Here is a 24,444-nt window from a genome sequence, read left to right as displayed (position 1 = left end):
CTTTCTTTCTTTCTTTCTTTCTTTCTTTCTTTCTTTCTTTCTTTCTTCCTTTCTTCCTTCCTTCCTTCCTTTCTTTCTTGTTTGTTTTCTTGCACAGAATGAATAAAATGAAAATGTTTTACTTGATTGCACATGTATAACCTATATCAGATTGCTTACTGTTTTTGGGATGGGGAGGGGAAGGAAAGAAGGAGAGAATTTGAAACTCAAAGAAAGCAACAAACGTTAAAAAATTGTTTTTACTTGTAATTGAGGGAAAACACTATTCAAAAAAAGAGTTGCCTGTGACACTGAGAATTTAAGAGACTTGCCCAAGCTAGTATCTACAAGGGTCATGACTAAACCGAGTTCTGACTCTATACTATGCTATTCCCTAGTCATTCAAACTTACTTTCCATTCTTCCTCAAATCTACCTTTCATTGTTGTCTGACCATGCTCTTTAATATCTTCCAAACATAACTGTTTATTCTTCCACATCTTTGTTCATGCTGTTCCCCCGATTGAAATTCCCTCCTCTTTCCTTCAACCTAAATTAATCCTACCATCCACCCTTCAGAGCCCAGTTTACCTCCTATCTCTTCCATGAAGCTGTCTTCTCCTTCTCACCAGCCAGATTGTAATCTCTTGGGCAGGAATGATGTCTTTGAGTTTCTTTATAATCAAAACAAGGCCAGGAGAGCTCTGAGGACTTGGTGGGTTTCAATAATTATATATTGATTAATGCCATCCAACATCTCAAAATACCGATAAATGATATAACGTACACCATTTAAAATGATCATTTAACATAGAAAAGGACCAGGTCTTTAAACAAATTATATAAAGACTCATAAAGTAAACTTAATGATCCCTAGAAGCAAATATATCACATCTCTCAACTGTTGGATGATTCATGAAAATCACCTAATGGTCCATAAAGGTTTTGCCTTTTGTGTTTTGCAAGGCATAATCAGTTGTGGCTTGGACTCAGTCAAAAGAGTTAGTGTGTTCTAGTGAAAAGAGTACCAAGATTTGAGTCAGAAACCTGGTTCGAAGTTCTAGTTTCAGCACTTCCTAGCTAAGTGACTCATTAATTTGCTTAATTTCTCTGAAGGTCACTTTTTTCCTTTCTAAAATGGGTATAATATTTATATTTATATACCAGTAATTTATGTGTAATCTATTAATTACCTTTTTTGTAATTTATAATTCCCTATGTGTAATCCATACCCCATTATACGCCATTAATCTATGCGTAATCTATACCCTATTATATACCAGTAAACTATGTGTAATCTATACCCTAATCTGGCCCTAGACACAATGAATACAGGCATAATTTTTCTTTCGGGGTCAAGGATAAGGAACCTCTCATAAAGTCTCTCTGGCTCATGTTCTTACTCAAGGAAACCATAGGAATGTGAATTTATGACTCATTTTTCTCTTCCTTACTTTGGAAGCACTCAAATAAGATATTAAATATAGAACAGATTTTATTTAACCCAACAAAATGTATAGAAAGGGCTCATATCCAAGCCCCATGACCATCAGGAAAACTCTCCTTCCTTTTATGGAAGGTACCAAGCAACTCTCGTTTCTGGTAGCTACTATCTTCCCTTAGGAAATATATAGTTCACATGACTCACATGAGCAGAAAAGGCAGTACTAGGTAGAGTCGAGATGACAGATTATAGGCTGGGACTCAGCCAAATTCTCCCAACATTCCCCTCTAAACATAAAGTAGCACTTCAAATAAAATTTTGGAGCTGCAAAGCCAACAGTCAGAGGAAGACATTTTTCTAGCCTAAGACAACTTAGAAAGTCCACAGCAGAGGTCTGTAACACTAGGGTGTGAGGCGGCCCTGAATGGGGCAGAAGTACCAGTGGTGGACCTTGGAGGTGGCCAGATAGCAGTAGAAGCAGCAACAGCTTTGGATGTTCTCAGTCCAGAGGCAAAAGGTGTCAAACAACTGGTCAGAAAAGTATTATAGAGGCCTCTTTGCTGGCACTGGGTGCATCTGGTGCTGATTGGCAACTCTGTTGTCCATAAGCAGTTCTGGGTCACAGTTCCAGAACAGAGAGGAGCTGTTGTGATCAGCAACTAGGGATCAGTGTCTCTGGTCACAGTTCCAAGGCCAAGAGGAACACTAGTACTTGTGGCTTCAGAGGAGCAAGAACCCTTCCTGAGTAAAGACAAGAATGCAGACCAGGAGAACAGTAACCACACCTCTCCCAAGATAACACCATCTTGGAAGTACTGAAAATGTGCCGACATTCACAACTATCTCTGAAAATAGCAGCATGAAAAAGTCTGAAGCTTGGCACAGTGCCTCTCCACCCCAAGGTGAGCAGAGCAGAACTTTAACATAAAGTTCATAGTCAAGAAGTGGCCTGGGAAAATGAGCAAACAACAACACCAAAAAAAAAAAAAAAAAAAAAAGAACTTAACTGTAAAAAGCTACTACAGTGGCAGGGAAGACTAAGATATAAACTTAGAAGACAGCAATGTGAACACAGACTCAAGCAAAACTTCAAAGAAAAATGATAATTGTACCCAAGGTCAGCAAGAATTCCTGGGAGTGATGCAAGAAAATTATGAAAAGAAAATTAACAACTTGGTAAAAGAGGCACACACACATGAAATACTGAAGAAAATATCACCTTAAAAAACAAAATTGGCTTAATGATAAAAGAGGCACAAAAATTCACTGAAGAAAAGAACTCCTTAAAAAGTAAAATTGGCCAAATGGAAAAAGAGGTATAAAAAGCTCACTGAGGAAAATAATTCCTTAAAAATTAGAATTGGGCAAGTGGAAGTTAATGATTCCATGAGACTTCAAGAAACAATAAAATAAAGCCAAGAGAATTTTAAAAATTCTGGAAATTTTAAAAAAACTGGAAAAACAACTGACCTGAAAAATAGATCGAGAAATCATTTAAGAATTATTGCACAATCTGAAAGTGATGATCAAAAAAGGAATCTAGTTATTATATTTCAAGAAATTATAGGGGCAGCTAGGCAGCACAGGGGATATAGTACTGGCCCTAGAGTCAGGAGGACCTGAGTTAAAATCCAGCCTCAGTCACTTGACACATACTAGCTGTGACCCTGGGCAAGTCACTTAACCCTGATTGCCTTGCAAAAAAGAGAAGAAAGGAAATTACAGAGAAAAACTGCCCCAGTGTCTTAGAGGGCCTTATCCAGAGGGTAAAATAGAAATTTAAAGAATCTACCAATCACCTCCTGAAAAAGATCCCCAAATGAAAATTCTCAGGAATATTATAGCCAAATTCCAGAGCTCCCAGGTTAGGGAGAAAATATTGCAAGCAGCCAGAAAGAAACAATTCAAATATCATGGAACCACAGTCAGGATCACACAAGATTTAGCAGCTTCCATGTTAAAAGAATGGAGGGCTTGGAATATGATATTCCAGAGGGGAAATTCTTGGATTACAACCAAGAATCACCTACTCAGCAAAACTGAATATAATCTTTCAGGGGAAAATGACTAATGAAACAGAGAACTTTCAAACAGTAGAGGTAAAGTCCATAGATTTTCTTCTCCCTATAATGGCTCTGTGCCTTGTTTTGGTTTAATTTGTTTTTTGTGTTTTTTTTTTTTGGTGTATGTGTTTTCCTGATGTGCCTATTGTTCTGATATTAATAGAGAAAAGGTATGTGGATTTTCTTCTCCCTGTCATAGCTCTGCTCCTAGTTCTGTGATTTTTTGCCATCTTTTTTTCATGCATTTCTCAAAAGGGGCCACATACATTGAGCACCTTTCTCTTGAGGTCCTGAGTGCAGCTTGGCATTCCCATATGTTCTCCTTGCTTATTCCCTCTCCCAATTGGAGCAGATGCCTTCTTGTATATGTACTCTAGCAGTCCACAGAGCAGAGAAGGGTACCTCACCACAATAAAGGAGGATGAGTTTACCTTCGTGTTGGCTGAATTCTTTATTGGGTTGTTATGAGTATCAATTGAGATAATATATGAAAACTCTATATAAGTGTTAGCTATTAATAATTAAAAGGAAAAAATTATTGAACCCTTGAGATGATACTTACAGGTGGCCTGACCCTCTTACACTTGACATGGTATCTAATCAAAAGATTGGCATGATATGAGCATGTATATGTAATATGCAGGCAACTTTTTTGGGGGGAATAATTAGGTTCATTTTTATTCCTTTGGTATGATCTAATGTTTTTATTTCTTTCCCTGCCTAGCCTGAAAGATAACAAAGAGTCCCTGGAGAAGAGAAACTAGTTTCTAGGTAGGGATTAGGAAAAAGAGATAGTTTTCAGTGTAGGAATCTGTGGATAAGGGAAAAGATTTGTTTCAACCAGAGAAGCAGTTTGGACATATACCCACGTACACACATATATACAAACACATGCACATATGTGCACCATATTTTCATATCATGTGTATTCATATATATCTGTGCACACATATATATGCATAAATGTGTAAGTGTATACACATAAATGTACATATAAATATACATATATGTATATACATATGATGATACCCTGAATACTCAATTTCATGGATACTAAAAGATTACCCCTAGAATGAACTCTTGCAGTCACTGGCTATTAGAGAAAAGTTGCTTGGATGACAATTTCAATATTTTTGTGATGTAGATGTAAAGTCGATACGGTTAGTTTTCTGCACTAACAGACATGAAAAACATTGCTCATCAGGGTTGACAGTTACACGCATTGTCCCAAAAGTCTTGGTGTAGTTTTAAGTTTTAATAACTTAAAGCCCTTTGCAAACTTCAAAGCACTATGCAGGTTTTACCAAAAGTGTTAGCGCAGTTTTAAGTTACCAAAGCTGAAAGTATAAAGCAAATTTTCTTTCCAAAGAGTAAATGATCATTGTATACAAGGAAAAGCAACTGAGCCATTGGACTGAAATGTGGTATATATGTAATAAGCCTGTAAAACTAGTCAATCAATGAGCAATTGTTAAGCACCTACTGTGTGCCAGGCACTGTGCTAAACACTGAGGTAACAAAGGAAAGCAAAAAATAGTCTCTACTCTCCAGGAGCTTATGGTCTAAAGAGGAGACAACCTATGAATTACTATGTACAAACAAGATACATACATGATAAATTGGAAATAATCTGCAGAGGGAAAGCACTAGAATTAAAGGGAATTGGGAGTGACTCAATGGGAAAGAATAGCCCTGGAGGTGACCAATTTTGTTGGGACTTATTTTAATAACTCTCATTTTTCTAGGAAATAGTAAAAAATCCAGAATTCATTCTTGGAGGAGCCACAAGAACTGACATTTGTCAAGGGGAACTTGGTGAGTGTATTTTCTTCTGCCGGCAACCCAAATTGCTGAGCTTAAGCAGCTTTGCCATTCTTAGCACATAATAATGAAAAGGGTGCCCACTGAGTAACAGGACATGTAGCAAGAGAAGACAGTGTGATGTAGCAGGGACAGAAAAGGAAATAAAGACAAAGGAGATGGGTTTGAATTCCAGCTCTGCTCTTTACAAGCTGGGTTGACCTGGTAAATCACTTCATCCCTCTAGGCCCCAGTTTCTTCATCTGTAAAAGGAGAGGGTTGGATCAGATGATCTCTAAGGTCCGTTTCAGCTCCTACGTCTAAGATTGAATAATCATTCATTTCTTCAGCATCCACTGGATTTGATGCTGATCAATATGGAATACATGTACCTGATCTAAACTACCTTGATAAATATTAATTTTCTCTTATCTATATAAAGCCACAAATTCCATTGAACGATGTGATCAGACAAAAGTGTATTTTTGAACATGCAAAGTTACGGCCTGGAATGGTGCCAAATTGTAAACCAATTCCTTACATTAAAAAAAATGGCTATTTCACAAATTCATTGTGGACTTGATCCTATATCAGTTTCTGTATATTCTAAATCAGAGATGTTAAATGCAGGAGCTAATATGGAACCCACAGTACTCCCCAATGAATCAGATTAACATATAATTGGGAAATATTCAGCAAACTAAATAAAAATACAATAGAACACAGATAATGTTAATATGGGGTTTTCTTAGTCGACATGCAGCTCACAAATTGTACTTATGTGAATCTTCTTTATAGTTGAGTTTGACACCACCATTTCTAAATCACCACCCCTACCCCCACTACCACTGTGCAATTTGCATTTACTACTAATGCCAGGTATATCTTCACTGGCACAATCAAAGCCAGTTATGTTCCTCATTCTTTTAATTTGTGACTGGACCAGTCCTGGAACCAGCTGCTACATCAAAAGTGACTTTGAAAACTCACTGGTGGAACAAAAGGAAAATACCTGAAAGTAGGAAAATAAATGATCTCTATTTTCCCTGTCCCCTGCTTCCTTTCATCAAAATTAAGGACAACACTGAGGCTTATACAAAGTGAAGCATTCTAAGCTACTTTGTATACTGGAAAGAATACAGGATGCAGAATCAGAGGACCCTGGTTCAAATTCCAGTTCTTCTACTTACTAGCTATGTGTCCTTGGGCAAATTACCTAACCTCTCAGGGCTTCACTTTCTTTGGGCCTACAAAAACCTTTCCAACTCTAACTCTGTGACTTTATGATCCTATATAACATTGCTTATTTCAGAATTCAGATAGGAACCAGACTGGAATTTAACATTTTACCATTTATGGAAAATGAGGTTTCCTAAGAAAATTAATAATCTAGAGAACAAGAACAAACTGTTTTCAAGGACTTTAGAGGGATATATATGTATAAATATAGACATACATACAACACAGAGAGGAGAGGGAGGGAGGGGGAAAAGGGGAGAGAGAAGGAGAGAAGGGGAGAGATAGGTAGAGAAGGGGAGAGAGACAGAGAGACAGAGAGACAAAGAGACAGAGAGAGACAGTGAGACAGAAAGAGACAGAGACAGAGAGAGAGTTACAGAGAGAGAGTTAGAGAGAGAGAGACAAAGAGAGAGGACAGAGAGAGACAGAGAGAGAGAGAGGGATGTATCAATTAATTGTGTGTCCTTGGGAAGTCACTTAACCTGACTGGGCCTAGGGGGTGGAAGGTGGGTGGGGAGAAAGTGGTGACTAGATCATCTCTAAGATTATTAGAGGCAACTAGGTGGCACAGTCAACAGAGTCCTGGGCCTGGAGTAAAAAAAAAAAGTTGAGTTCAAATTCTGACTCGGACACTTACTAGCTATGCAACATGAGGCAAGTCACTTAACCTTGTTTCCCTCAGTTTCCTCATCTGTCAAATGAGCTGGAGAAGGAAATGGCAAATCAGTCTGGCATCTTTGCCAAGAGAGCCCCAAATGGGGACACAAAAAGTTAGACATGATTAAAACAACACAACAACAACAACATTATTATATTTTTAGGTTCTAGATTCTTTCAGTTTCTGGCTATATCAGATCTACTTATTCATCAAAGTGTGTTCTGGAAGGATTTCTACTAAATTATGCTTTGTTAACCTAGTTTGACCTCTTCTACATGCCAAAATTGTATAAAATTGCATTTTTAAAAATTCTACAATTCAGACTTCCTACTAATTTGGACTTATCTCCTGAATTAATGAGATGTTAGACATTAAGTGGGAGGCCAGATCCTGCCCCTTTTTATTTCTTTCCTCCATGTCTTAGAAGTCCCTTAGGCCTCCAACTTTTTGAGTTGGAAAGGACCCTGAAGATCATCAAACCTCTACTTTTACAGCTAAGGAAACCAAGACCCAGAAAAATAAAGTGACGTGCTTAAAGTTCTACTGCTGCTTAGCAGCAAAGCCAGGATTAAAATCTGGAATTTATGACTTCCAATCCAATGTACTTGTAGAAAAGTGTTCCCAGGGATTTAAGAATTTAAAAAAAAGTTTCCTGGCTTATAACACTGGGTGGTACATATTTCTGAAATGACCAACCTTATATTTGCAGCTGGTACCACCATCTGGAAACAAAGTATGAGGTGTTGCCCATCTGATTCATTCGGTTGGACCAATCCAATTTCAAAGCAACTTTTTCTAGAATCTTGCAGAATGTGACATGAGCATCTGACTCACCTTCTCAACTGACAATCCAAGGTGTTTTTGCTTGAGTAGGCATGAGCTGCTTCACCCTGACTCAAGGAAATAACAAATTCTTTATTTGGCTAAAAATGAGCCAGCCTTTATAGATTGGAGACTGATAATTGGCTGTTACTCTCTTAACCATAATCTCCAACTAACCTTTAGCCATACCTCTCTCAAATTGAAGATGAAAGAACAGGAGTTTCTGCATTATCGCCTCCCTGTGACTACCACTCATCCCAAATAGGGTGGATATGAACACTAGCCTCTCTGCTGTCACTTATCTATAATTGCTAACTCAAATAGTGTGGGCATGGACACTAATCTTTGTGTTGACACCTCCCTGTGACTACCACTCAAATCAGGGTGCACATGAATTCAACCAAAGAACTACCAAAACACCAGAAAACTCCCAATGACTGAGCAGAGAATCTGTGTAGAGCAGCTGGAGGCCTGACTGATAGCCAAGGTCATAAACATTCTCTGACTTCTAAGGGCACAGGAAACCAGGAATGGGAATAACCCAGAATTGGGCTTCCTGGTTTCAGTTCTCGTTGTTTATCTTTTGCTTGTAAATCTTTCTCTAACAGGATGAGGTTTTCTCTGAAGTCTAGAGGGTATATGGACATCTGGCAAATGGTATATTTCTCAGAAATCCACACTGGGTCAAATGAGTGTAATTCTTCTCTCTCCACCCCCCCCACACAAGTGATGACTGCTGGCATGTTAGTGATTCCACTGTGACTATAAGGCAACAAACATCTGGATGAAAAATTGAGCCAGCAACCCATTCCATTGATTATCTGGATATTTCCAGATATCCACATTCAAATATTTTGCATCCTCTTCCACCTCTCAGCACCTCCCACAGTGCTTATGCACATAGTAGGATATTTAATAAATGGGTATTTATTGAATGAGCATGTTTGAATCTGGGCATCTGATGTGGTATTAAAAAAATACCTCTGTATTTGTCTTAAATGTTTAGCCATATTCCACAAATGTAGACCAAATAGCAAAATCTTAAAAATTTCAGATAATTGAAAACAACCTTACCTTCTGATCCACTCTTAAGATCAACAAAAGCATTAGAAGGTCAATACAGCGCTACACAAGTAGTGGCACGAGTTTATTCCCACTTGTATAAAGTTCCTCCTGCCCCCAGGCCACCACTCTCACCATCCCGGGAACTCTCTCCCTATCAACCTTGGAAGGAACCTGCTTTCTGTAGCTTTACTCTGTATTCTCCTTCAATATTCTCCTAACCAACCTCCCGATAATTCTGGAAAATCTGTTTCTCTGCCCTATCTCCCACTCCAATTGGTAATTATCTTTCCTAGACCACTATTTCAGAAAAACCCTAGGCTACCAATGCCTTACTTCATTCCCTCCTCTCCAGTCATCTGCCCCTTGACAAGCACCTTGCTGTACGAAAATCAGGTGCCCTTCACACCCAACACCTACATCTTTCCGAAACTCTAAACCAGAGGTGGGGAACCTGTGGCCTCGAGGTCACATATGGCCCTCTAGGTTCTCAAGTGAGGTCCTAGAGGGCCACATGTGGCCTTGAGGCCAGGTTCCCCACTCTTGCTAAACAATCATCAAATCTATTCTGTCTTTGTTCTTGGATGAGGTATGTCAGTCTACTCCCCAATACCTCCATTCACCATCCCTGTAACTTTCTAGACCAGAATCCCCTCCCTGGCTTCCAGTTCCCCTTTCTGTGTTGTTACCCCTATTAGAATATAAGCACCTTGAAGGTAGGGACTATGTTTAATTTTGTATTTTTATCCTTAGTGCTTAGCACAATGCCGGGCATGTTGTAAGTGCTTAATAAATGATTTTTCATTATCTATTCATCCATCCACATTCCTACATAAGTCCAGCAGAAGCTACTGGGAGCAACTACTCTTCTACTCACGATGGTCGTGCCTTCACTAACAAAGCCTTGTGTCCTTTGGTTGGGAGAAAGATGAAATTACAGTCAGCACATGCTGGAGACACGTGTTCAGAAAATGGGGATGTTCATTGTGCAAAGTTGCCAAGAAAATGACAGCTCTTTATGATAAACTGGTCTAGGGAGAAGAGGAGGCAGATGGAAGACCCACAGAGATTTTTGTCAGCATTCTCCCCATTAAAAAAAAATACCACAAAACATGTGGCTACATCTGGAATTTCCTACTAGTCTCTTCTTGCATGTAATCTTGTTGCATTTACTGTATGTTTGTACTGAAAACAATGATGTATGATTTGCAATTTGCAGGAGACTGTTGGCTCTTAGCAGCCATTGCCTCTCTTACACTTAATGAAAAGACCTTGGCTAGAGTTGTGCCCCAAGACCAAAATTTTGGCCCCGGTTATGCTGGGATATTTCACTTTCAGGTAAGTGGGAAGAAGGGCCTAATGAGCTTATTTCTTATGGGACCTGCGTAGCCAAACAAAAAAAAAAGCATTCTTAATATGCCTGATAAATCCAAACAGAATACAACTGGACCTTGCTTTAATGAATAATTATAGTCTTAAATGCATGCCAACCAATTTTCTGCAAATAGAATCATATTTTAAGTAGATTAGAGGGCCATTTAAAGATGAACTATGGTAGATCTTTTTGTAAACAATCAGCTTTTATGTTATCTTTGTAGTAAATCTGAATTTTCAGTGGATATACCTGTAATACTGCCATGTCCATGTAACTATATAATTTATGGTAAATACAAAGATCCACTGCACTGAAAAAAAAATGGTGACATGAGGTTATTAAGAGAGAAAAATACCGAGGGAAACCGAAAAACAAAAACAAACAAACAAACAAAAGAAACACACAGGGTGACTCAAAGACCTTAGTTGATGGGTCCATGTGGAAACAATGATGTGTCTCAAACACACACAAAGAACAAAAGTTTATGTTTCTTGCTTCCACCCCACACCCTTCCATGGTACACTTTTCTTATCTTCTCCCCCACCAGAAGTCTCCTAGTGCCCCAGACCTTTCTGGAAATGGGATGATTGATTTGAGAAATTAATTCACCTTAAGGTATTAGTGACCTATAACAGAGGCATCATGACGTGGTAGACAAAGAGCTGGTCTTGGAGTCAGAAAGACTCAAGAACTACCTCTGTACATATTGGCCGTGTGATTCTGGGCAAGTCACCCACCTCCCTGTGTTCCACCTTACACCTGTGAAATCACAGCTCTGGTAAAAACAAAAAGAAAAAGTTTAATCTGTTAGCTCGGTCTTAACCTGATACCAGTGTATTTGTTTTCCCATGCTAGAGATATTTTAATGAGCACTTTTGGTAAAGAGAATGTTTGTCTGGGTCTGGGTAGTAATATAAAGAGACAAGGCAAAGGAGTAGGATCAGACTGCTACAATTTTATATTCCTGATGTTAATCTTGTCCCTTCTTTCTTCTCATTTTTCTTTATAAAGAGGTAGGTGAGGAGGGCAAAGGGAGGAAACATTATAATAGGATATGAGAGAAGAAAAAAAACTTAACAACTATAACCATGAATGTGAATAGTAATATGGATAGAAAAAAATAGATTCAACAATATATTATTTACAGAAAACACATTTAAAACATAAAGTATTCATACATATTTAAACTGAGGGGTTAGAGTAACATTTTTTAAGCCTTAAGTGACTTCAAAAAAGCAAGGATTGGTAATAGTAATCTCAGACAAAGCAAGTGTAAAACTAGACAGTGTTAAATGAAAGAAACAGGAAAGCTATATTGTGCTTAAAGCACTATGGTCAATAAAACAGTATCAATACTAACTATGCATTGAATGGCATAGCATCTGAGAACTTAAAAAGCTAACCAAACTACAAGGATAAATAGAGAGTGAAGCAATAATTATTGGACACTTCAACAGACCCTTTTAGGCCTAGGCAGATCTATCAAAAAGAAAAACAAGAAAACAAGAGTTAGTAACAGTTACTAAGTTACTATGAGTTATTAACAAGAGTTAGTAACCCAAATAGCATTTCATAAAAAATAGATTGGCCTCTGGCAATTACTAAATGGGAATTATGAGAATTCAACATATTTCTTGGCTTTCCATGGCACATTTACAAAACTTGACCATGTGTTAGAGCATAGCAAACTTACAAACAAATGCAAAAAACAGAAATATAAACATATTTTACTGAACACAACACAATAAAAATTATAATTAAGAAGGGGGAATTTGAAGAAAAGATTCAAATCTAAATAGAGACTAAATAATATAATCCTAAGGAATGATTGGATCAAAGAACAAACACAGAAACAATAAATTTCTGTGAAAGAAAAAGATGAGACAACATAACACGTAGACAAACCATTAGCTAATTTGATCAAAAAAGCAATGTTTTATCTAAAGGAATACGTCTCTGATGATAGCATTTCCAGTACTATGGCACCTAGGCAAAGGAGATATCTGAAGTCTGAGGGGTGTCTTCCTGGTACCCGCATATGAAATCATAGAACTAGAAACCTCCCTTGCCAAATAATAACTCATCCTTAATTCAAATTTCAAGATTTTACAAAGCACTCTTCATAACAAACCTGTAAAGCAAGTAGTATAAATATTATCATCCCTATTTTACATATGGACCCAAGATGATGATAGGTTAAATAACATGCATAGCTTTTAAGTTTCTGAGGCAAGATTTGAACCCAGGTCCCCGATTACAAGTCCAGCATTACATTCTTCTCTATGCACAGAAAGGGTCCCTGTGCTTAGGTGACAATGCCTCCTTTACTTGCCCACAGAACTGGAGTTTTTTCATCCTCTCTCCTCTGCGTACCACCTTCCCTGAATTTTTCCTGGCAGAGCTTTCCTCTCCCACCCTCAAGTTTCCTCTGCCACTGCCAGAGTCTTTACCTGAATCACACTAGAGGCTGACAGTCATGACAGATGCCAGCAGCATCTTCTCTCAAATACATTAGTGTTTTCTTAACTCAACAGCTTTGGAAGCTGACAGGATAGGCTGGAGCCACTGTGTTAGAAGATTTCTCTGCTTCTTCAGGCTTCTCTGCTTCCCCATCATTTTTTGTTGTTCAGCCATTTCTCAGTCATGCCCAACTCTTTGTGACCCCATTTGGGGTTTTCTTGGCAGAGATACTGGAGTGGTTTGCCATTTCCTTCTCCAGCTCATTTTACAGATGAGGAAACTGAGGCAAATAGAGTTAAGTGACTAGCCCAGAGTCACACAGTTAGTAAGTGTCTGAGGCTGGATTTGAACTTAGGAAGAAGGTCTTCCTTATTCTAGGCCCAGCACTCTATCCACTGTGCTACCTAGCTGCTCCTATATTAAATTACAGTTATCAAAATATTAAAAAAAAAAGTCCATGAGCTCCAAGTTAAGAACCGTTGCACTAGTTCCTCACCTACATCACCTCTTAACAGAGGCAGTATGTATAGCATCATGGATAGAATGCTGGCTTTTAAGTCAGGAAGACCTGGGTTCAAATCCTACTTTTGACCCTTAATTAGCTGTGTGACCCTAGGCAAGTCATTTACCTTTTCTGAGTCTTTGTTTCCTTATTAGTAAAATGAAGGGGTTAGGCTAAATAACCTTTAAAGTCCCTTCCAACTATAGACCTATGATCCTAAGTACAATTTTTTTTTTCCTTTTAAGTAAATGCTAGTACAAAATAGGAAGATGCAGATGTGTGGGTGCTATACGACCAACTAGGTCATTTGGGTCATCTGGGGTCACTTCAGTCCCCTCCATCTGAATTCCAGTCATTGGAATAAATTGATGGGAGGACATTACCCCCAACTGCTTGTTGCTTTAGGGAGCATAGGCTCCTGATTGCTCATTAGACATCTGTCTAAATCTTATCTACCCCACGTGTGAAGCTCCTAACAGCAGGAAAGAATGTCCATGAATTTAGCAATCACAAGCAGTTCCGGCACATCTGTCAAGAGGTGTGAGATTCCCTGCACAAAGAACAGAAATCTGAATTTACCCTCTGGCAGGCAGCTTGCTGCTGTGTTCAACTGAGCTCTAACACGTTTACCATTTAGGATTCCATAGCTGAGAAATGAAAACAAAACAAAACAAAACAAAAAAATAAATAGCCCACTAGCCTGACCCAGAGTAACTAATTGATGCAGAGAAATGGTTGTTGTCTAACAGCATAACTATGAAGAGACAGCTGCTGCCACCATTGTATTTACCATCTCCTTCCATTATCGCCCCACCCTCCCCCCTCCGCTCCTCGCTGAAGCCTTAGGATTTTCATTCTGCTAACATAATGAGTGTCAGATGAGGAACAGAGGAAGGAAGAAAGAGAAAGACTGAATTTTAAAGGGAAAAGTTCTAAGATCGTGACATGATCTCCTGTGCTCATCTGGCCTTGTGCTACCATTCTCTGCAGTGAGCACTCTGTCTCAACTCCCTTTTCCCCAGCATATAAGTTGGCAATGGAATACCATCTTAGTACATCATTTCTTGTGTGAACGGAAAAAAATCAAACAGGCAGATAGATAGGTAGACAGACAAACAAGGGAAATCAAGCCCAGGCGGCACCACCTATGCTGAGGGTACTGATGAGCGTTAAGGATACAGTTAGAAGGCTGTTGATCAGCTAAGACAGGCGTAGGAAACTGGGCAGCAAAGAGGATACCATAATAAACTAGAGGAGATACTACAGGAAACCACTTAGTGCATCAGAGACTGTGATGCCAATTTCATCTACTTCCCAATCCCAATTGATATTTGCCTGGTTGAAATTGGGATACTTGGATGAAGGGCAGGACCATTAGATGGAGTCAAGTGTATGGAAACAAGGCTCAATTAACTCAAGGTTTCTTGAGCATGGGACCTGACTGTGCCTTTTGCAAGGCATCAAACCCAAGTCAGTCAGTATCTTTCCTTCCCCTCTCCCCTATGGCCCCTGATGGCCTAAAAAGTCATTGGCATTTTGCAGTGGGCCTTAGGAGCAAAGAATTATAGGTTTAATGCTGGAAGAGACCTTAAATGTCATCTAGCATAACCCCTCGTTTTATAGCAGGGAAAACTAAGGCTTAAATACATTGTGACTTATTTAAGTAAGAGGTAGGTAGGTGGTACGGTAGATAGAGCACTGAGCCTGAGGACAAGAAGATCTGAGTTCAAATCCAGCCTCAGACACTTAACTAGTCATGTGATCCTGGGCAAGTCATTTAACTTCTGTCTACCTCAGTTTCCTCATCTTACAGATAGTGATAATATAAAGATAGTAATTGTACTTCCATTCCAGAATCCATTTAGGATCAAATGAGATAATTATAAAGAGCTTAGCATAGTGACTGACATCTAGTAAGCACTATATTGATATTAGCTATTATTATCCATTTTCACATATTCACATCCATAGTCATTAAGTTTGGCAGAGAAATTGGCAGGGAAAGAATTGAAACCCAATCCTTCTGATTTCAAATCCCACTCTCTATGGGACTATGCTTTAGATCAGCAGGTCTCAAGCTTTTTCGTCTCAGGACCCTTTAATACTCTTAAAAATTATCAAGGACTACACAAAGAGCTTTTGTTTATGTGGATGATATGCCTATGGATGTTTACTACATTAGAAATTAAAACATCTTAGTATTATTATGAAAACAGTTTTTACTTTACAGGCCCCCTAAAAGGTCATGGCAAGCCTTAGCAGCCCCCAGACCACACTTGGGCAACCACTGCTTTAGATCATGAGATCATAGATTTGGAGCCAGAAGGGACCTTAGAAGTCATCTAGTTCTCTCTCTCCCCTCTCTCCTTTAAAGATAGGGAAATTGAGGCCCAATGAGGTTAAAGACTTGTGAAAGGTTTTTCACAATAAGGTGAATAAGGCAGAGGTGTTATTTGAACCCAGGTCTTCTGACTCTGGTCCTTTTTTTTTAGTGAGGCAATTGGGGTTAAACGACATGCCTAGAGTCACACAGCTAGGAAGTATTATGTGTCTGAGGCCGGATTTGAACTCAGTTCCTCCTGACTCCAGGGCCGGTGCTCTATCCACTGCACCACCTAGCTGCCCCCTCTGCCCCTTTTAATCTTCCTACTATTAATACTTTGCCTCTCAGCTGTTATTCATGAGTTACTGTGGCTTAAAAACGTCACCTGGTGTCCAGTCTTGTGGTGATGAGTCCCTCTGAATTTAGCTAGGCCGGTTCTTGAAAGTCAGATATGAAGTACTTTGACTCACATCCTTCCCAGCTTGATGGGACCTGCCAGAGTGTCTTCTCCAAGTGACATGACCTTTCAAGATGAGGCATAAGTGAAGGACATTAGTGGAATTGTAGGCATATTCACGATTTACCCATTTATCTTTCATCATGTCTCCGGCAACAGATCTGGCAGCATAGTGAGTGGTTGGACGTGGTCATTGATGACCGGCTCCCGACCTTCCGAGATCGCTTGGTTTTCCTTCACTCTGCCGATCACAATGAATTCTGGAGTGCCTTGCTGGAAAAGGCATATGCCAAGTGAGTGTCCACCTGCACTTAACAGACAAGAATTTCACTATCTCACCAAAAAAGCATACATTTCCCTCAAGAGGTTGTTTCATGGTTTTTTATTATCTTTGTATAAGCCAGGTGGTGGGGGAAGCTTAAAAGTTGGGGAGGAGGAAATGAGAAAGAGCTGGGATTCACAATGCTGAATAGCATGCAGCTCGTCCCTAAATGACCTAATCCAATTTTGATGTGGCCAAAAAAAGAACCAGATGGTTCCTCTACTACTCTCCAGGCTTTTCCCTGTCCCTAGACCTCACAATATCCCCTCTCCAGTTCCTTTCACCACTTTGAGTTTGGAAAGGGAGAGAGGAAGGTAGGAGCATGGGAAGGCAGGAAGCGCACTCCAGAACTGTTGAAATGGCATAAAGAGAGAACACACACCCACAAGAAAACTATGGTGCAAATTTGTGTTGTTATATGCCATTAATTGTGTATCAATACTGTATATTTCTAACCATCACATATATGGATATATGTGGATGTTATTAAGCAGTGTCTATGTATAATGTCAGCTAAGAATCTCTATATCTCCAGGTTACATGGATCATGTGCTCCCAAAGATAGGAACCAGCACTCCAGACTTTGCTACCATACCCCCTGCGTGAAAGTATCTTCCTCCACTTCTCCTTTACCTCCCTTTCTCCTTTCAGTTTCCTTTTTATGTACTGCCTTCCCCCATTAAAATCTAGACTCCTTGAAGTCAGGGACTATCTTTCTTTTCTGCTTCTATTTATATTTCCAGTGTTTAGCATTGTTCCTTATACCTGGAATGCCCTTCCCTCCTCTCTTTGCTTATGGAATTCCTACTCATCCTTTAAAATCCAGCTCAAATGCCCCCTCTTTCCTGAAGTTTTTCTTGATCCTTTCTGTTGCAATGATGACTCCCTTGAAATAATACTTTGCATATCTCTAATTCACATATATTATTGTGTATTGTGGTTATCTGTGTATGTGTCTTATATCCCTTATTAGACTGTAAGCTCCACGAGGACAAGGATTATGTCTTAACAACATTTTTATTTCATCTAGTGCCCAGAAGAGTGTTCTATATGTAGTAAATGCTTTTTTGTTGTTGTTGTCCAATCATGTCTGACTTTTCATGACCCCTTTGGGGTTTTCTTGGTAAAGATACCGGAGAGGTTTGTCATTTCCTTCTCCAGTTCATTTTACAGATATGGAAATTGAGGCAACCAGGGTTAAGTGATTTGGCCAGGATCACACAACTGGTAAGTGTGTGAGGCTGGATTTGAACTCGTCTTCCTGACTCCAGGCCTGATGCTCTATCTACTGTACAACCTAGCTGTCCAGCGGGTGCTTAGTAAATGTTTATTGGACTGAATTGAATTGAAATTGAATTGAAGGCTTTTGTAGAGGCTCAAAAAGAGGTCGGCAGTTCCCTGGGTCAAGTGTGTCACATAAAGATGCTTGATTATCTAACAATGCTCTAACAATGCTCAGGGCCTGTATTAGCTCTAACTTCACTGAGAGTTACAGATGATTTTTGATTATTTGATTACGGACTAATTTAGCCACATATACTACAAGCCATTTCCTGCCAGCCAGATGCCAAGAGCTGTGCTATGGAAGTGAGATTTGACTTGTCCTACTTGCCCCAAGAGAGCAGAACTGCTGAATGAGTGGTAAGTGAGGGAGCAGGGGATCATTGCAAAGAATGCCTTCCTAACATAGCTAGCCCCAAAAGTGGATGCCTTGAGAAGCAATGGCTGAAGGGGCAGCTAGGTGGTGCAGTAGATAGAGTACCAGCCCTGAAGTCAGGAGGACCTGAGTTCAAATCTGGCCTCAGACCAAACACTTGACACTTACTAGCTGTGTGACCCTGGGCAAGTCACTTAACCCCAATTGCCTTTAAAAAAAAAAAGGAGTAGTGGCTGAACTACCTCACCTGCCAGGTATATTGTAGACTCAGGTTCAGATCCAGATTGGAGTAGACAGTCTTTGATGTTCCTTCCAATTCTGATATTTTGTGACTCCCTGAGCTGGTCCAGAACTGTTTCCTCACTACCCAAGGTCACCTCAAGGGTTAAAGATACCATCCATCCTGGCTGAAGGATGGGGAGCTCTGCTGTTACTGGGAACAGAGTATTCTAGGTAATATGACTGGGCTGGTGGGAAAACAAAAAAAAATCCATGTCTTCCCTTAAGCTTTCAGAGGTCTCCCTAACAATAGTGGAGGAAAAAAGCAGCATCAGACTGAGATTCAGGAGTCCTGAGTTCTAGTCTCCCAGCAACTTGTCTTGTGACTGTGGTAAGCTACTTCCTCTCTCTAGACCTCAGTTTCCTTATCTGTAAAATGAAGGTGATAGAGGAAGAACCTCAGTACTGTGAAATTATAATGACTGCTCTTGTCTCCAAATAAAAAATGAAAAAAAAAAACACCATAACTCTCTCATTTTCAGAGGTGGTGTGTTATGGGTATATAACATTGCATGTTCTCTTGGGATCAATTAGTGTGCTGGCAAGTTTTGCTAAACTGTTTTTCCCTCTTCTTCCTCCTTTTCTTCCTTCCTTCCCCTCTCCATTCCCTTGTTCCCTCTTTCCTTCTCTCCTCCTTCCCTTGCTTCCATCTTTCATCTTTCTGTCCTTTCTTTTTTCTTCTTCCTTTCCTCCCTCCCTCTCTTTCTTTCATTGTTGCTGTTACAAGGGATAGCCCACTGAATAGAGAAGGGAGGAAAGATATATTCAGAAATAAAGGCATTCTAAAAACAAAAAAAAATAAGTAAAATTTCAAAATAACACACTGAAGATAAATTATTTAAAATAAAGTTAGGTTACTAGTAGACAATTTCTAAGTTCCCTTGTTATCTCTAGATTCCTGTGAGTCTTGATTCATTCCCTTCCCTGAGGGGTGCTCCTTTCTTGGGCAGAGGACAGTCTTCCTACTGTCTGATAGCAGCCTTGGTGTATTTCTCCTCTCCTTTTCAGATTGAATGGAAGCTACGAAGCCCTGAAGGGTGGCAGCACAATTGAAGCTATGGAAGACTTCACGGGAGGAGTAGCAGAGACTTTTGAAGTTAGAAAGGCCCCAGAAAATTTCTATGAGATCCTAGAGAAAGCCTTGAAGAGAAGCTCTATGGTGGGCTGCTCCATAGATGTAAGTCACACACATAAGGGCCATGGAGGGACCTATAGGATAGGAATGGACAGAGAATTGAGTTCTGGGCATATTTTTGTCACCATGACCTAGGGCAATTAATTTAATATCACTGGACTTTAATTTCTCTACCCAGAGCCAGATTTAGGCAAAATGATAAAGGGGAGTAGGCTTGTCCCGTCCATTAGCTTTCCACACCCTTTTCTTCCACTATGGACCTTCCCCAACTCAGTGTCCCAGGGTTCTCCTATTCTTCCCTATCCAAAACCTGGAAAAAGTTTTGTCAATTCTTTCACACTAAGGTATAAATGATTGGTAAACATATTAAGCTTCAGAAGTATCACAGAATTAGATGATTTTAGAGTTGGAAGAGACCTAAAGTAGCCATCCAGTCCAACTCGTGACTGAAAAAAGAATCTTCATTAGGGCATAATTGAAAAGTGGTCATGAAGCCTCTGCTTGAAGACCTCTAACAAGGGGCAACCATCTACTTCACAAGGAGGCCAATACAGTTTTGGACAGCTCTAACAATTAGGAAGTTTTTCCAGATATCAAGCCTTAATTTCACTCCAGTTTCTGTCCTTTAGAACAAGCCTGATCCCTCTACTACATGGCAGCCTTTCAGAAACTTGAAAATAGCTATTATAGCCCCCTTTCATACTTCATATCTCCTTATAACCCTTCTATAATTTTTTCTCTTCTCTAATTTTTCAATGGATCCTCATATGATATGGATTCAAGGTTGTTTACTGTTCTGATTGCCTTTTTCTGAACATCCTATATAGTTTTCTTTGATGCCCACAAAAGGGCTTGGTTTTCCAGAATCACGTCATTGTGGTTTTATAATATCAATTAAACAAGTATTTATTAAGTACCTACTATGTGTCAGGCTCTATATCCACATATATACATATAAGTACACACCAAACATATAGAAAGTGAATACAAGGTAACTAAAGAACAAATTGTCCAGCTATTCAAACAGTTATGAATATAACATACTGTACTATGGTCTAACCCACACAGTTCTCTTTTCCCCACAAGAATAGGATGCTGCACTTTGTTAAATACTCCAATTCAAATCAACAAGGACAAAGGGAACAACATTTATTAAACACCTACTATGTACCAGGCACTATGCTAATGACTTGAATTTGATTCAGTAAATATTTATTAAGTGCCTACTATATACCACACACTATGCTAAGTACTAAGGATACAAATAAGAAAAATAAAGACAGTCCCTGTTTTTAAGGAACGTGCAATCTAACGGAGAGAGGGAGCAGGGAGTATGATGTTCTGTGGAGTCAAAACCAAGCATTGCTGCTGATGGAAAACAGAGGATTACCATTGTACATTGTACTTAGTATTTGGTACTAGGTATTGGCAATATCTATATCTATATATACACACACATACATATACATGTACATAAATATACACACACATATATACATATACTTATATACATGCATACACATACATATTTTATACACATATATATATATATATGAAGTGGAAGCACACACAACTTGAGATCAGTAAAAGGACTCTTAAATAAGGTGGCAATTGAGTTGAGTCTTGAAGTAAGTTAGGGATTCTAGGAATCAGAGGTGAGGAGGAAGAGCATCATTGGCACTGGGGCAAACCAGTATAATCTTCACTAAGGAAATAGAAACATGTTGGTATACTTCCGATGGATGGGATCCACTTAACGACTATGCAAGCTACTGAGGCGGGCAGAGGGGTAGTAAGAAAGAAGAAATAGTGGCTTTGTTTGTTGTTTTGTGCACAACCAGAATTTAATTTTGAAAAAATGAATTCCCTTTAAAATATAAATTTCAAGCTAAAAGAAAACATTGGGAGAATCCTGATTCCTCCTGTCCACTGTGCTTAATAAATATTTTTCAGTTGATTGAGCATCGCCACTTGTTGTAACAAATTCTACAATGAAAAGTAGGGGAACATTTAAGAAATGATCAGGAAAACTCCCTGGAGAAAGAGAATAAACTACTTGGACGTAAAAGAGTTGAAGTTTTCGTCCATAAGATTCCCAGATGTGCCAAGCATTATTGTTTAAATGAGAAAGCTAATGCTGCACTTGGATTATATGCAACGGTATAAATTCCACCCATGCAGTCCTCACAGAATAGGGGAGCCCAGAGAAACAAAAAGAGAAGGATTTTCTGAAAAATACATGGACCTGTACTTTCCAGGTTGGCAAGTATGAAGGTGGCAGTGTGTGGATTGGTCTTATTGGGAGGAATGAGTCATGCCTAGTCAATGTGTATAACACTGATGAGTATAGAAAGGAATAACATTCACTGTTTCAATTAACTGCAAAACTCTACCACATCAAGTCCATTCTCTGCTTTCGCTTTAGATCAGCAACCCTTCAGAGTCAGAAGCACGGACACCTTTTGGCCTCATTAAGGGTCATGCATACACTTTGACTGGAATTGACCAGGTAGGTAAAAGGAATATATGTTGTCAAGCCACAGGGGAGGAAAGAAAGGTAAATTGATCTAGGCAGAATTGGATATTAAAACCAAACCAAAAACTGCAGAGACCTCTTGAATGCTCAGTGACTAGCCAAGATGGTATCATATTCCAAACACTTGGTATTATATTCCAAGCTCTCAGAATGGATTTCAGATGTTTCAAATGTTGGGAGCAGGGTGCGGGGAGAAGGGAGTCCCAGACAAAGCTCTCTTCAAAATTTTTCCTTACTTACCCCATTCTTTTCAACTCTACATCTATAGTCCAAGTCACTAGAGAAAGTACTCATCCCTAAAGGGCCAGAGAACAAAGAAAAGTCATTCCCTTCATAAGCACCTCCAAAGTGACATTGAGCACTGTGTTGCTCGAGGAAAAAGAGAATAAGCACCTAGTGAGCATTTGAGAAAGAGAAAGGCCAAGAGAACGGAGATAAGAAAGGAGGGAAAGGAGTCCAACAACAGCTTCAGGCTCTTCTTCATTTCCAGTATTTGAAGATCAGATGTATACCTTTTCTCATCTGAAACCTCTTTTACCTAGCCAACTCAATTATTCAGGGGCTAATTATCCGGTTTGCATAATGCAGACCTTTTATTCTTCTGCTGCTCATGTTGTTGGCAGCATGTACTGAATTGGCACTTCTACTTCTGGGTGGAGAAAGGAAGAGTGAAAAAAAAGGAATAGAGGAAGGGAGGGAAGAAACAAGCATTTATTAAGTATGTGCCTGGCACTATGCCAAGCATTTTATAAATATTATTTCATTTGATCTTCACAACAACCTTGTGAAGTAGATGCTAATATCCCTACTTCATAGTGGAGGAAATCAAGGCAGACAGAGGTTAAGTGACCTGTCCAGGATCACACAGCTAGGAAGTATCTGAAACCAGATTTGAACTCAGGAAAATGAGTCTTCCTCACTCCAGGTCTGGCACTCTATCCACTATACCACCTAGTTGCCTATTAATAGTATTCATATCTTCCTTCCTTCCTTCCTTCCTTCCTTTCTTTCTTTCTTTCTTTCAATTGAACCTATTATTTCATCTGAATAAGGAGTTCCCAGTGAGGAACATTCTTTCACCAATTCAGATCAGCACCTGTGCTGCAATTTCTAGTCTTAGAGAGCTACCAAGGTCACTGAGAGATTTAAGGAGTGGCTCAGTCATACAACCAAGGCCAATTCATGTCAGAGGCAGGACCTGAATCCAGATCTTCCGAACTTGGAGGCCTATATCCAGGTATCTATCTCTAGACAGATAGATAGATGGCAGTTAGGTGATGCAGTGGATAGAGTGCTGGGCCTGGAGGGAGGAAGATGCCTCTTCCTAAGTTCAAATCTGGCCTCATAAACTCACTACTTGTTACCCTGGGCAAATCACTTAACCCTCTTTACCTCAATTTCTTCATCTGTAAAATGAGCTGGAGAAGGAAATGGCAAGCCACTTTAGCATCTTTGCCAAGAAAACTCCAAATGGGGTCATGAAGAGTTGGACACAGCTGAAAATGATTGAACAAAAACAACAAATATGCATATGCATACATACATATACATGTACATACATATATGTATATATGTATATGTGTGTGTATATGTGTGTATACATATATATACATATATATACATATACATACATACATACATATATATATATATATCAAAAGCACTGTGGCATATTGATGAAGTCAGCCTCCAAGTCAGTACATGTGTGTGGGGGGTGCAGGTGGGGGGTGAATGAATGGGTAGACAGATTCCCATATTAGAGCTTTAAAAATCTCATTCCAAAGAACGCATTTTCCTGATCTTGTTTCTGTCCTCTTTGCTTTCTAAGTCATCCTTTCTCCCACCCCGATGAAGCTCACTATGATGTGAGTCACGGCCCCTGCCACACACTATTCCGTATTAGGAATGGCAAGGAAGGAAAAGTATCGTGAGCCTGAGTCAGCGGAGCCCCTAAGAACAATGAGAGGGGACATTAAGAAGAGGTAGAAGGTATGGATGGGAAGAAACGGGAGGATGCAAACTAGTGTGTGATCACAAGTCCAAGGCCATTTCTTTCACAGGGATTCTGCCTGTTCAGAATGCAGCGGGGACATGAGAGGGACGAGTCTTCGACCACTTTTTCAAAGAACATGGAGACAGTGCAGAGTCAGGCGAAGTTGCAGCAGAGAGAATGTCCATTGGAGTATTTGCTTTTTGTCGCACTTAGGCAGGGCTGAGGGCCATAGTTGACACTGACTGTGTTTCCCTAAACTGTTTATATCAAATTCTGGGATGATGAATTTCTAGATACAGATTGCACTCTGTAGTGATTATGTTCTTTATCCAATCAATA

At 39.4% G+C, this 24,444-nt stretch overlaps 1 protein-coding gene across 1 annotated transcript in view; it reads left to right on the top strand.

Moving 5' to 3' along the window:
* The window catches only part of LOC114049855 (calpain-9), a 69,342-nt gene that overhangs the window by 11,332 nt on the left and 33,566 nt on the right, over positions 1-24,444 (top strand). Inside the window, exons 2-6 of the mRNA XM_027871291.1 lie at positions 5,231-5,300; positions 10,286-10,404; positions 16,343-16,476; positions 19,450-19,618; positions 22,002-22,085. Of these exons, the coding sequence (XP_027727092.1) occupies positions 5,231-5,300; positions 10,286-10,404; positions 16,343-16,476; positions 19,450-19,618; positions 22,002-22,085 (576 nt within the window). The remainder of the gene's footprint in view (positions 1-5,230; positions 5,301-10,285; positions 10,405-16,342; positions 16,477-19,449; positions 19,619-22,001; positions 22,086-24,444) is intronic.

Source organism: Vombatus ursinus, unplaced genomic scaffold (genome assembly GCF_900497805.2).
Source record: "Vombatus ursinus unplaced genomic scaffold, bare-nosed wombat genome assembly UNPS02014798.1, whole genome shotgun sequence".
Classification (NCBI taxonomy): Eukaryota; Metazoa; Chordata; class Mammalia; order Diprotodontia; family Vombatidae; genus Vombatus; species Vombatus ursinus.
The sequence above is the reverse complement of the archived record's forward strand: the minus strand, read 5'-3'. Positions and strand labels throughout refer to the sequence as shown.